At 32.3% G+C, this 15424-nt stretch overlaps 3 protein-coding genes and 1 pseudogene across 3 annotated transcripts; all 4 read left to right on the top strand.

Moving 5' to 3' along the window:
- On the top strand, positions 1487-3113 carry LOC104787661 (acyl carrier protein 2, chloroplastic). Its single transcript, XM_010513263.2, has 4 exons — positions 1487-1722; positions 2185-2283; positions 2456-2578; positions 2794-3113. Exons 1-4 carry the CDS (start codon positions 1660-1662, stop codon positions 2920-2922), a joined length of 414 nt encoding a protein of 137 aa, XP_010511565.1. The 5' UTR covers positions 1487-1659; the 3' UTR covers positions 2923-3113.
- On the top strand, positions 4847-7168 carry LOC104789617 (putative invertase inhibitor). The gene is given in 3 exon segments (XM_010515290.1): positions 4847-4853; positions 6426-6459; positions 6595-7168. Coding segments are annotated over 3 exon segments (615 nt in total).
- LOC104789616 (probable serine/threonine-protein kinase At1g54610) lies at positions 11593-12704 on the top strand. Its single transcript, XM_010515289.1, has 4 exons — positions 11593-11874; positions 11959-12377; positions 12495-12588; positions 12673-12704. Exons 2-4 carry the CDS (start codon positions 12012-12014, stop codon positions 12702-12704), a joined length of 492 nt encoding a protein of 163 aa, XP_010513591.1. The 5' UTR covers positions 11593-11874; positions 11959-12011.
- LOC104787660 overlaps positions 12519-15424 on the top strand; it is a 4456-nt pseudogene continuing 1550 nt past the window's right edge.

Below are 15424 nucleotides of genomic sequence, written 5' to 3'. Positions count from 1 at the left end.
ACCGATTCCCTCGCCAGGATAATTGATCCCCATAACATGGAAATTCAAGCATCCCGCAATCCTTAATCATTGAGATAAAAGGTTTGAAGGAAGAAGCTGACCTCAAGGCACCACCCTGCTTCTCATGGTTACCAATTAATTCATTAAAGTCTCCAATAATAAACCAAGGATCAATACGAAAAGATCCAATATCTGTTAATTTATCCCACACTTTTCCGTGATGTTGGGGAACCGGATCACCATAAACAAAAGATAAATATACCAATTGATGATCAAAAACAGCTTTTGTATCAATTATACGATCATTATGAAATAGAACAGAAAGATTTATTTCATCCTTATAAAATAAAACCAAACCACCACTAGCCCCTCGGGGTTCAACAGTAAACAATTTATTATCAATTTATTATAGCCAAATTTTGATTGAAATTTTTGTAAATAAGAAAAAAAATTCTTTGTCTCTGATAAAAACAAAATATCTGGTCGATGCTAAATATATTTTTATGCCTAACAGTATATATTTTGTAACAATACATGAAATACTAAAAAAAATTATTTTGGAAATTATATAAATCATTTGAATCTTTAAGAGGATTCTTTGAAATATTCTTAAGTGTATTCATATAGCCCACAAATTGAACAATTAGTCTATAACCTTTTTTGTAACCAACATATATTTAATTTATAACCTATTTTATAACCAACTTATAAAAATTATATAGTATACGAAAAAAGGTTGTGTACTTTCGTTTTATTATATAGGGGATTTTTGAACATGTTTAGTGAAAGTTTTTTTAATATGATCCATGCTTAGATAAGATTTTATTTTCAAATGCACAATAAGATCTCGGAAATCACGATTAAATATGATAAATTACCAAGATTTTATTCCTTTTTATGCTTAACAATATATTTTTATGCCTAACAGTATATATTTTGTAACAATACATGGAATACTAAAGATTTTATTTTGGAAATTGTATAAATCATTTGAATATTCTCTTTAAGAGAATTCTTTAGAATATTCTTAAGTGTATTCTTATAGTCCACAGATTGACCAATTAATCTATAATATTTTTTGTAACCAATATATATTTAATTTATAACCTATTTTGTAACCAATTTATAAAAATTATATAGTCTATAAAAAAATTTGTGTACGTACGTTTTATTATATAGGGAATGCGCTGAAGTCTTAGTCCTAGTTATTTGAATAGATAAAATATATAATATGTGTATTTTTTTCTTTTATCTCGGATTTTATTGCCTTTCTTAATTAATTTAGTTTGTTATTCTGTAATTAATCGCAAAAGAAAACCAAAATTTAATTCAATTTTTATTTGAAATGTTTTTTTTTGCATGTAATGGAAAAAAAATAAAATACCAGACGACTATTCTCATTGTTTTTGTTTTGTGTTTTGGAATTTTGCCAAAATTGTTCTTTTATCTGTACCCATATCTGCCAAAAAAGCACCCACCTCAGCTGGACTTGTCTGCGCTCACCTTCATTGGAATCTCAGAAACGATTCATTATTTCTTTTAGACTATAAATTAAAACCTCTCGTACTTGTTTCTTCACTCTCTCACATCTCTTCGTCTTCTCCGCCTCCTCCTGCTGCTTCAATCTGACTTACCGATCTCTTTACGATTCATTCTTCTATGGCTTCTTCCATTGCTGCTTCTTCTTCCTCTACTCTCCTACAAGCTCGCCCTCGCCAACTGGTATCTCTATCTCTCTTCTCTTTTTTTTTTTTACACTGGTGATTCATCCCGTTTTGCTATAGATCTGATCTGTTTGATCTCAAAACTAGTTGTTGTTCTTCTTCAATTGTAGATCTAGTTTTGTCAGAATCGTTTGATCTTAGATTGATTTGTTGATTTAAAGGTTTTTGTGCTCTGCTGTAACTTTTAATCTCGTTGATGTGATGAATCTGTTTTACTTAGATGATTCTTTATTCTCTTCGAATTGGATTTGTTGTTATTATCTGAATTTAACATGAGCGAACAACTCTGTATTGGTTAGTTTTTAGCGTAGAGGATAACTTCTTGTTTAACTTTGTCTGGTAAATCAAGAAACCGAGAAGCTTGTTCTTCTCGCAGATTGTTTCCGCTCTTTCGGTTATCTCTTTCGATTGTTGCATTGTACTGATTGAAAGAGATTTGTGGAATGATGATTGATGGCAGGCGATTGCGGTAAATCCGATAGAATGCAATGCCTTTGGAAGAAGCAATCTTTCTTTTAAGATTCGTCAGCTTCCTTCCCGCTTGACCGTTTCCTGCGCTGTAAGACTCTCTTCTTCTCTCATACATATATAATATGATGCTTTCCGATTCACCTTTTACATCACAAAACTGTTACTTTAGAAGTTTCAGCAATGCGTTTTGTTTTGTTTTTTGTTGCTTGATTTGGTTGCGGATAACAATATATTATTGATTAATCGGTTGTTGAACACAGGCTAAACCTGAGACAGTGGACAAGGTGTGTGCAATTGTCAAGAAGCAACTCTCTCTTGATGATACCAAGAAAGTTGAGGGTGCCACCAAATTTGTTGATCTCGGTGCTGATTCTCTCGACACGGTAATTCTTTGTCTTTCCTCCATCCGCTTTAACAACAACCATTGGTTCCAACTCCTGATGCATTATATAACCAATGCCCCTTTGTCATCTTTGTCGCTTGCATATGCTGTGTTCATTGTAAAAGCAAAACTTTGAAATATATATATATATATATATATATATATATATATATATATATATGCGTTTGACATTTTCTCATGTGTATGATTTCACAGGTGGAGATTGTGATGGGACTAGAGGAAGAGTTTGGGATCGAAATGGCTGAGGAGAAAGCACAGACAATCACCACAGTTGAGAAAGCAGCTGAGCTTATCGAGGAGCTCTTGTTGGAAAAGGCCAAGTAGAAATCGTTTATTACCATTAGCAACAACGAAAATTACCAGTCTCATTGTTTCGTTAGCTAGAGAGCGATTGTGTCTGTTGAGATTTATGCTACTTTGGTAATATTATTACAAGGCTTGTATTTGACTTTATTATCTGTCTTCTAAAACGTATTTTTACTTCCACCTTCAAGAAAACCTTTTACTTCTTTCTAGTATTCAAAACATATATTTAATAAAATAACCTGTAAAACTGTGGACACCCCATTGTTAGACCATCTCCAATGGTTTTCCCTATTTTTTTCTCTATAATAGAAGTGAGTTATATTTTAATGCTTCTCTATTTTCACTTCTAAAATAGAGATTGTTATTTTTTCTTCAATTTATTGACGAATTTTTGTAAAAAGAAAATAGGGTTCCTATATAAATATATGAAAAATAGCAATCTCTATTTTAGAGGTGAGAATAGAGAACCATTGGAGATGTCCTATGCAAATAAGTGTTTCAGAGCTTGGTAACCGTCTAATTGAATACACTTGTTGGCTGGCACAAGGAAGGTTTCAAAACTTCAAAAGATGTTTACAGTTAACTAATCTATATAACTAGAGGTTCATTTGGTTGAATTGAGAAAAGCTCACGACTTGTCTGAATAAAGTTAGCCAGAGAAAGCAACTTTATTTGACACAAACTCGAAGAGATTACCTTTTTATTACGAACTAGCTTCATATTTTCTTACTGGATTTGGTATCTTTCTTTTTGAATTGACCAGATGAAAAAAAAAATGTCTAAAGAAAACTCAAATTGGTAAAACATAATAAAAATAATTCTTACTAAACCGGCTTCAGGTTTACCAAACCGGTTTCAAGAGTCACTCTCGTCTCTTCTCACACCCTCAATAGTTTATGTTGCCTCAAGATGGTACTGGAATGGTAATTGGGGACGGGAACGGGGACCGGGATGGGAAACGTTGAAGTAAAAATCTAGGAGTATGGATACGGCATCGATACGTTAGTGATATAATATAAAAACATAAAAATATCCATAGATTAATAAAATAAAATAAACAAAGTCATTTATAATAAATCTCCATAAAAAACATCAATATAATATATTAAACAATAGTTAAAATAAGCTATCTTTTGAGGAATTCGTTTTCAAAATCAAGCTCATCTAATGAAATATTAACAAACTCCAAGAAATTTGACATCTTACATGGTATCAAATGAATATCTACCAACATCCCACATCTTGGTCTTTTTGTCCTCATTTTGACCAGAATTCATCGATAAATGGCGTAGACTGTTGTGGATGTAAACCAAGTCTTAAACACGGTTTGGATTTAACTTATTTGTTCTAAGTGAGTGAATAAAGTTGTAAGTACTCCAATTGCGCTCAACACAAGATGATGAACTAGGTTGGCCAAGCAACTTAAAAGCCAAAGTTTGGAGATTCAGAGTAACAACACCAAAGTTAGCCCACTAACTCTTGGGTTCCATAGTACTCATTCCTACGATGCATGATAAATCTGCAAAAAGATCACTGTTCATCGAGAATAATGTGTACTCATTAAGAATCTTACTATGCTCATCATCATTAGTAAACAATCTTCGAAAACATTTCATTCTCTCACGAGAGATATTACCATCTCTATGGGGACCTTTTCCTGTAATATCCTCATTAAGCCATACACCACTATGAAATCTGCAACAAATAAATATTGTTAATGAAATAAAAACAAAAAATTAAACATTTAAATTTTACCTAAGATTTAAAAAGTGAGCTAGACAATGTAGAGGAGTGTTATTCTTCGTCCAACGAGCAAATAAGATCTCATAAACAACATTGACAAAGATATTATATGCAGACATTTGACGGTTTTCTTTATTGTAGATCTCAAGCTTCACCTTGTCAATCATAGAATCCCACAGCTCATATACCAAATGAAGGCATGGCTGGTCAGTGTCACAAAATCTAATCATATCATATATAGGTCTTGTGAAATCAATAACATAAGAAACTTTTTTCCCACCAATTAACAAATCTTGTTTTCCCCCAATTATCCTCTTTCTAAATAGACCAATCCTCACTTATGACCATAGCTTGAAGACCTCTTTGATAAGCTTTAATCTCTTAAGCATCACAATGATGGAAACACAACGAGTATCGGCAACTGAAAGCAATTTAAGAGGAGAGAACTTGTTGAACATTGATAGTCTCATGTTGTGGTTCATGATGGAATGTTTTCTTGCCATCATATCCTCATGAATTTTTGTTATCCAATTGCATTCCTCATATGTTACTACATTTGTTTCCACATTCCCTGATGCACATATGTTCTTCAAAGTAAGATTAAGGGTATGAAGGTGTCCAATAGATGTGAGGAAACATGCCCTCAATAATCTCACCGACCGCCTTACAATTTGCTGCATTATTAGTGATGATTTGCACAGCGTTTTGATGACCCACTTCATTGAGAACTTCTTTCATAAAATCAGAAATGAAGAATTTATCTTTCACTTCGCCAAAACAATTCACAGCCTTGAGAAATATATGACCATTGTCAGAAGTAACAATGAAATTAATCATAGGTTTTCTTGTAGGATCACTCCAACCATCTAACAGAACCATCATCCCTTTTTCTTTCCATGTTAGCTTTACTGGTTATAATAACTTCTCTAACATGATTTATCTCGTTGTGTAGCAAAGTTGTCTCAACTTCTTATAACGAGGAGGCACATAACCATCAATTTTTTTGGCAGCAGCAAACTAGTAGGTGGGTAATTACAATTATAGCTAACATACAATTAAATGTATCGGGTAATTACTCAAGCAATCATAGTACTCTCACATTTGTAAACTTTGGGAAAATTATTACATGACTTGTATTTGATTTTATCCTTATTCTAAAACATTTTACTTCCAACTCTAAAACTAAATAATTCTTGTACATGTTAACTAACTCATTGATGTTCAAATTCTAGTTTGATGAAGAAACAGTTGATTATTGGACTAATACTTGATATGACTACCAAAATGATGTGATGGATCTTTATGTATCATCATCAATTTGTCATCAAATACTCCAAAGTTTCTTTCCAAAACTTTTACCATTCACCGGAAATACCGAATACATTGACATAATATTTGTTCAGATACTTGCAAACTATATGATACTAACTGAATAAAATTTTAATATTTTATAAATACAATTTTTAACCAAATTTTTTCTGTTGTAAATAATTCAAAATCGCATATATGATTTGATAAATATAGATGGAGATAAATCATTCTTTGTTTTCGAAAGTATTTATTAAATGATATAATAAAAAAATCTGTTTTTAGTAAGATTAAAAAATTTAGAATTTTAAAACCAATTATGTTGTTGTTGCTGCTGTTTTCCTAATGGTCAAAAAATTTGAGGAACATGCATAACTTTTTTTCTGAAACTCATTTATTTTACTATGAAATACCATAATAAAACAATTTTCAAGTTTCATCAAAATGTATAACATAATGTTTTCTTTTAGGCAACAAAGATTGGCCAGAAAAGAAGGTAACGAAGTAAGCGGAGTGGTAACGCATGACATGAGCTATCTAAAAAAAGTATGTGTTTGGATAACACTCTTAGTGAAAAGAATTTTGTTTGCTTTAAATTGGATCACATGTTACTATAACTATTCAATATATTCCCTCTAGTGACTTTTGCTTCCAAAGATAAAAAAGAACAATGAATTTCTTGATTTACCTTTTTGTGTTTGTTCCCCTTTTCAATGGTTTGACAGCCAATAGAGTAGAAAATTCTCTGGTTCAAAGATAGTGCAAGCAAAGTTCAAAAAATGCGGAACAGTATTTCTACAAGTTTTGCATTGCATCTCTCGAAGAGAATGCCAAGAGTCAAAAAGCGAGAAATACTGATTTAACATTGGTAGGAACGAATAACGTGTTATCAAACTTAACCAACGTGAAAAAAATTGTGGAGAAAATTATAAACGAGAAGAAATATAAGAGTACATTGAGTAAGAAGTTGTTGCAAAATTGTCTTAAACTTTACTCTTATGGTTATAACGCATTGACCTTAGCTCTAAAGAACATCAAAATGCATGATATGGATAGTCTTGTGTTTAGTTTGAAGAGAGCAAAAAAAGCGCCAAGCATTTGCGAAATGGGATTCAATGGCGACAATCAACAAGTATCTCCCGTGAAGAAAGAAAACGATGTTCTCTTCGACGTGATTAACATTCCTTTTTTGTTTCGTTTTAATAGACATTGAGCGGCTGACCCTGTATAGCACCTCAATTAATAGGATGTTGTGTGGATTTTATCTAACAAAAAATTACGAAAGACGAGGTTAAATTTGGTAATTACAATGAATTTCCTATTAAAAATTTGTTTGAATGTGTCTAGAATGTTTTGTTCAGTTCTTGTGACAAGAATACTAAAAAAAGTCATATCCAGTTTGATAAAACAAATTATGAGATCGAGTTTTTTAATGCCCATAAAAATTCCAATGCATCACTTGCATATTGTTTGTATTTTTAAGTATTATAAAAGTATATAGATCAAATAAAAATCTAAAAAATATGATTTATATATTAAATTCTAAAAAAGTTAAAAATTATTAAAATATTCATGTAAGTATTCAGATAGTTATAATGTTAATATTGTTAATTTATTAAGTAAAACATAAGTAGCACATCTTTCTCTCTTTTTATTTAATTAAAACTCCAAATTATGTGAGATCATATGTCAAATAAAAATTTGGGGTAGTTAGATAGCTAAAATGTCCAAAGTATCTCCAAAATGATGCTTTTTAATAACGTCTCGACTGTTGTTGTCCATGGACTCTCACACTTGCTCTCTTCTATAGACTTCATCTTTCTCTGACGATTGGTACGATCAAGAAGAAAATTTGAAAAACCTTATATATTGACATGATAAATTACCAAGAGAAGTTTTCTATGTTTTGTGATCACATACACATTATTTGAACTCAAGTACCAACAAGTTAGTATTTGGTGAGAAAAATAGCAAAATATTTTTTTAAAAACTCTCATCTGTCCTAGTATACCAATTTTCAAAAAGTGTAGTATAACAACAGCTGTTCATATTAAAAATTAAATATATCCACCTTAACTGCCAAAAATCATATTTATAAACATATATATATATATATATATATATATTGGTAAATTTTTCATATATGAATCTCTAAAAATGTTTAAATTAGAAATTTCTTATACTATTTGTAGTCGGCAATGTATTTCTCCACAAAATTTTTACATAATAGTAAATCTATCAAGACATTGATATATATATATATATATATATATATATATATATATATATATATATATATATATATATATCTATTCCCCACAATTGAATGTATCCACCCATTCAAATGGTTTAATGAAGTTTTGTGTAATGAGATAAAAAAAAACATCTTTACAAACGACAAACCTTAATCAAGACGTGAGAATTGGGGATGAATTAGAGGTTTTTTTCCTTTTTCTAATTTGGGGATTTTAAGGTTTCTAATCGGATCAAATTTGGGTTAAATGCATATAAAATCCTCATATGTTTTTCTTCCACAGTAAAAATTCTCTCTATTTAAACTTGACCAAATAATGCAATGTATATCCTTATTAACTTTATATTGTTTGTAAACAACAAATCAGGATTAACATTTGTAAAGTTTTGTACTAATAAACTTTATGCCATACTCAAAAGATTGGATTAATTAATTATTACAAATTATTTTCTGAATAAAATTTTTTTACCAAAATATTTTAAAATTAAAAAGAATATTTTTTATGTTACCCACAATAATTACACAGTGTATAAACAATTACAAATAATTACACAATGTATAATCAATTACAAATTAATTACTTACACATTATTTTCTGTAAACATTAATACCATTTACTTGTTATTTTTATATTCCTTTTATTTTATCCAAACTCATCATATTGTTAAAAATTTCTCTATTTTTTTCATCTTTTATTGTATTAAAATTCATTATATTACGATTTACTTTTTTATCTGCTATTTTATCCAAACTCATTAAAAACATATATGATTCAACATAATCAAGCACATTTAGTGAAATAAGGATGTTATATATTTTAATTCTTTATGGGCTGTATGTATTCGTAAATATTCCCCCACGCTATAGCATGGATCCAATTCTAGTTATATATAGACAACAAATCAGGATTATCATTTGTAAAATAGGAAAAGAGTTTTATGAAAAAATATGTTAAAAATCATTTACAAGAAAATAAAGTTGCTAGAATCTCTAAAAGGTTTACCAAAATAATAATTAAAAATGGGTCAAAAATGCTCAACAAAACATGGAAGTTAAGTTAAATGTTTATTTAAAAAAACCTTAGGACAACTCAAACCAGAGTTGCTTAACAATGTATTATTAAAGAAAAAAAAAAAAAAATATATATATATATATATATGTAAGAGAGAGAATGTAGAACTGTTCTAAAATTCTTGGTTGAGAAACGTTTTTTTCATTGTCTATACATGTAGCCTTTTATAAGTGGTCTAATATTAATAAAAAAATTAAAATATTATTGTATAATTTATATATATATAGATATATTTTTTTTTTGAAAAGAGCTTCACCATTTCGCACCGTTGGAGGTGGTCTTACAAACTATTGTAGATATATATATATATATATGGCTTTCTAACATACTTTGTTGGCTAACGTTGTAGATATGTTATCAAACTTTTAAACTCATATCTCTAAAACTTGAACATGTGAATCAAACTCAAATGTAGATTGTGATTTAGATGAAACAAAAATAAATGAGAACACAATAAAAAAGGAAAACTAGAGAAAAAATGTATTTTTTTGCTTTAATATTTTCTGTCATTTAATTATATTTAAAAATAGAATATCATAGTAAATTTGAAAATAGTGAGAAAAAATAACCACTACAAAATTACAAATTATATAATGTGTGAGAAGGTAATTTTATTTTAACTGTAATCAAAAGTAAATTAGATAATGGTATTTAAAGAAAAAAAAGGGATTTTTGGCAATTTTGCCATATTTTTTTAATTTCTTACCAAATGTGCCATATTGTTAAAAACTTTTGAAATATGCCATATTCATAAATTATGGCAGTGTAGCATTTTACTCCTATACCCCTGAATTACGTTAGTTCGATGGTGGCACTTGGAGAGGGGAAGGGCGCGTGATTAGTTATTGTGGCGTTTGAATTGACGCGCTGGTGGACAACATATTTATATTGAAACTTGTCCATCAAAACAAAACGGACAATATATTTATATTGGAACTAGTCCACCAAAACTAAGTGGACAACAAATTCATACTAGTTGTCCATCATTTGTGTAAATTCATTAAACAATTAAGTAAAAAACATATTACGGAATGGTGGACAACATATTTATATTGAAACTTGTCTATCAAAACAAAGTGGACAACATATTTATATTGGAACTAGTCCACCAAAACAAAGTGGACAACAAATTCATACTCGTTGTCCATCATTTGTGTAAATTCATTAAACAATTAAGTAAAAAACATTTTTGGAATGGTGGACAACATATTCATATTGAAACTTGTCCATCAAAACAAAGTGGACAACATATTTATACTGGAACTAGTCCACCAAAATAAAGTGGACAACAAATTCATATTAGTTGTCCATCATTTGTGTAAATTCATTAAAAAATTAAGTAATAGACCAAAACAATTCACCATTTGGGTAAATATTAAAAGTGATTTGAAAATAAAATATATACACACGCAAACATAATGATAGACAATTTTCATATTCATGATAGACAATACTAAAAACACCGATTTTGTCTATTGAGCTTTTAGGTTGTCCACCACTCGATTATATTTTGTCCACAATAAATGATTTTACATCTCGTCCATAACAATCGATTTTCTAGATCTAGTCCATAACAAACGATTACAATGATCTGAGAACGAAAAATCCAAAATTTTTTTTTTTTTGTAAAAAACAGATCTCCGATCGAAATCTATGCTCCAGAGATTGAATTCTGAATCCAATACTAATAAGTAAAACAATCGAAATCAAATCACAAACCCTCGAGACATTGACGATTTGAGTGAAGTTATAGACGACGGATGTGATGTCAGTCTCTACTCTCTGTAACAACGCCTTTTGCTTCTGTAGAGCAGCGACGGCTGCTGCGGCCGTTGGTCCGCTTCCTCCACCGTATCCACCCATACCGCCACCGTAACCACCGCCTTTGATCATCATCATCACCACTGGTGAGAAACAAAAGAAAAAGTTATTTTTGTAATTCGTTTGAAGGTGAAGACAGCGACACACCATCATCATCATCATCACCGTAACCACCGCTTGAAGGTGAAGACACTGACATACCAGAAAAACATACACGCGTAAGAAGGTAAGAAGATTATTTTTTGGGATTCTTCTTTTCACTTATGTTTGGCTGAAGGATATTTTTGTAATTCGTTTCATACCCAATGCTATTGCTATGGCAGATTTCGAAAGGTGTAACCGATTATGGCACATTTGGAAAGATTTTTCACTGTTTTTTCTCAAAAAAAAACCAATTCGAAACTATTTTCTATTTATTTTATTACTATTAATTAAATGATCTTGGGGTTTGACCCTGAGGAGATCTGTCTTTCTTCCTCTTTCCCCTGGTGGTCATCTGAAGAAAAAAGAAAAAAGGAAATAAGAAATTAAATTGACTGTCTCAACCAAAAACCCCAAAACAAACCAAAAAAAAGAAACGCTCGTTCGTCCTACTTCTTCTCTTCGCTCGTCCGCTCAACACAGCTTCAAGCTTCAAAAGCTCTCTTAATCAGATTCTTGAAACAACTAGGTTTTCTGATTTCAACTTCTACCTACTTTTTTTTTTTTTTCTTGAGCTTCAATGGAGTTGGGAATCATCAATTAGGGTTTTGTTTACCTCGATTCGAGCCAAGTAATCTCAGATCGACTTCATTTTCTGGATTTAGAGCTTTCTTGGTAGTATCTATCTTACACAGTTTTGATGGTTTCTTTGTAGGTTTTTTCAGGGATGAAGATGTTGAGAAATGAAGCTTAGATTGATTGATTGTAATGGGTTGTGTATTTGGCCGAGAGGCGACGGCAACATCTGAACCTAAACAAGCTAAGAGCTCTAAAGCTAGTGGAGTAGAAGGAGAGAGTAGTGTGCAAGTGACTAAGAGTAATGGAGCTGTTGCTGCTCAAGTAGAGAAGAAGAATGAGGAGATTCTTCCTAAGGAGGAAAATGGTGATAAAGAAAGGAAATCGAAAGGTGATCGGAGAAGGTCAAAGCCTAATCCACGGTTGAGTAATCCTTCAAAGCATTGGCGTGGTGAACAGGTTGCTGCTGGTTGGCCTTCTTGGCTTTCTGATGCTTGTGGTGAAGCTTTAAATGGCTGGGTTCCAAGAAAAGCTGACACTTTTGAGAAAATCGATAAGGTGTTTATTGATTTAGACGACTCCACTTATATTTTGTCTTCTTTGTTTTGGTGTTTTTTTTTTTAAAAAAAAAATTCTTCAAGTGGATTCCTTTTTTCTTCTTCTTTTATGTTGTAGATTGGACAAGGAACATACAGTAANTTTTTTTTCTTGAGCTTCAATGGAGTTGGGAATCATCAATTAGGGTTTTGTTTACCTCGATTCGAGCCAAGTAATCTCAGATCGACTTCATTTTCTGGATTTAGAGCTTTCTTGGTAGTATCTATCTTACACAGTTTTGATGGTTTCTTTGTAGGTTTTTTCAGGGATGAAGATGTTGAGAAATGAAGCTTAGATTGATTGATTGTAATGGGTTGTGTATTTGGCCGAGAGGCGACGGCAACATCTGAACCTAAACAAGCTAAGAGCTCTAAAGCTAGTGGAGTAGAAGGAGAGAGTAGTGTGCAAGTGACTAAGAGTAATGGAGCTGTTGCTGCTCAAGTAGAGAAGAAGAATGAGGAGATTCTTCCTAAGGAGGAAAATGGTGATAAAGAAAGGAAATCGAAAGGAGATCGGAGAAGGTCAAAGCCTAATCCACGGTTGAGTAATCCTTCAAAGCATTGGCGTGGTGAACAGGTTGCTGCTGGTTGGCCTTCTTGGCTTTCTGATGCTTGTGGTGAAGCTTTAAATGGCTGGGTTCCAAGAAAAGCTGACACTTTTGAGAAAATCGATAAGGTGTTTATTGATTTAGACGACTCCACTTATATTTTGTCTTCTTTGTTTTGGTGTTTTTTTTTTTAAAAAAAAAATTCTTCAAGTGGATTCCTTTTTTCTTCTTCTTTTATGTTGTAGATTGGACAAGGAACATACAGTAATGTGTACAAAGCAAAGGATATCTTGACTGGTAAAATCGTAGCGTTGAAAAAGGTTCGGTTTGACAATTTGGAGCCAGAAAGTGTCAAGTTTATGGCAAGAGAGATTCTTGTGTTGCGGAGACTTGATCATCCTAATGTTGTCAAGTTGGAAGGTTTGGTTACGTCAAGGATGTCTTGTAGCTTATACCTTGTATTTCAGTACATGGATCATGATTTGGCTGGTCTTGCTTCAAGTCCTGTTGTTAAGTTCTCAGAACCAGAGGTTAGGCCTGCAGTATCTATATTTATCGGGCTATTTTTAGTACCTTTTCAAAATTTTCTCTGCAAATATAAGCTCCTTTTTGTCTCTTGCTAAGATCAGATTACTCCTCCATCTTGCAGGTGAAATGTTTAATGCGTCAATTGATATCTGGTATGGAGCATTGCCATAGTCGTGGTGTGCTTCATCGTGACATCAAAGGATCAAATCTTCTTATTGATGATGGTGGGGTCCTTAAAATTGCTGATTTTGGACTGGCAACAATTTTTGATCCAAATCACAAGCGGCCAATGACAAGTCGAGTGGTCACTTTATGGTATCGAGCTCCAGAGCTTCTGCTTGGGGCTACTGATTATGGTGTAGGTATTGATCTTTGGAGTGCCGGCTGTATTTTAGCTGAGCTATTGGCGGGAAGACCTATTATGCCCGGTCGGACAGAGGTATCTGGTCAATTCACATCTTAATATTTTAGTCAATACTCAATATGCAAGTTGTGTTTTCCCTAGTATCTCCTTCTTAAAAATATTTAAAATCTGCTTTTATGCATGCACACTCACAGACATACACAGACAGACAATGAATTTACATGAACATATTAGATTCCAAATTTATTCAGATCTCTCCATGCAACTAGAGTGGTTCCTTGGGTAGCTTTATTGAAAATTGGCACTTTCTCACAATGATTATGAAGATGAGCAAAAAGTAAACCCACCGTGTGCATCGCCAACTTTTATTACCCTGCACTGCACTTTGAACTTCCTTGATGAAGTATCTTTTTACCTTTTTCTCTTTACTGGTCTATAAAAACTATAAATGTTATAGGAGAGTTCGGCATGCTGAATAATTACTTATTGGCTCTGCATGCTTATGATCATCATGAAATAGGTAGAGCAGCTCCATAAGATTTACAAGCTCTGTGGTTCACCATCAGAGGATTATTGGAAAAAAGGAAAATTCACACATGGAGCCATATACAAACCCCGTGAACCGTACAAAAGAAGCATAAGAGAGACATTTAAAGACTTCCCACCATCATCTCTTCCACTCATTGACGCCCTTCTTTCAATCGAACCAGAAGACCGCCAAACTGCGACTGCTGCTTTAAAAAGTGAAGTAAGTTCTTAGGTTTGATTTTGGTGATGCTGCTTTATATGAACTGGCCTGATTATGCTGAGCAGGTTTGAATCAGTTTACTCTGAATTTTTCACTTTCCAGTTCTTTACAAGTGAACCATATGCCTGTGAACCTGCTGATCTGCCAAAGTATCCACCGAGCAAAGAAATGGATGCAAAGCGACGGGATGAAGAAACTCGGAGGTTAGTAACATTTTTCTCAATTGTGTTTTAATCATCGCTAACCTCAACTGATAACGTCTGCTTCTTATGACATTAGAAATACATTTGCAATTATTTCAGCATGAATACCAGCCCAGTATGATTGAATATTCATGTTCAGCATATATGAATCTTCACATGACTTTTGGTGAAGATGCAAATGGTTGAAATATTATGTATATTTTGGTGTACTCCACTCAAATCATGATTCATATACTGAAAAGCAGGGTAGTCTATACACTATTTCCTGGTAGAAATGAACCACAAAAGAAATACATGTCCCACTTAGTATTTAGTTTTGTTCTCTCGATTTTTTTTAGTGGAGAGTTTTTCCGACCATACCATATACCGGTTGAGGATCCGACTTTGGCTAGATAGAAGCTGTTACCATCCAGATAGAGTGGAGTGAAACACATTTATTTTGGAAATTCAGATATTATTGTTGCGTCCACCAGTACTTGTAGCTATATTATACTGTATTTGCTAGCATGCATAGACTAACAGTTTTCTCCTGTGCAGACAAAGAGCTGCTAGTAAAGCCCAAGGGGATGGTGCAAGGAAGAATCGGCACAGAGATCGTTCAAATCGAGCGCTTCCAGC

The sequence above is a fragment of the Camelina sativa genome, chromosome 5 (assembly GCF_000633955.1).
Source record: "Camelina sativa cultivar DH55 chromosome 5, Cs, whole genome shotgun sequence".
Classification (NCBI taxonomy): Eukaryota; Viridiplantae; Streptophyta; class Magnoliopsida; order Brassicales; family Brassicaceae; genus Camelina; species Camelina sativa.
This window is presented reverse-complemented; position numbering and strand designations above follow the sequence as displayed.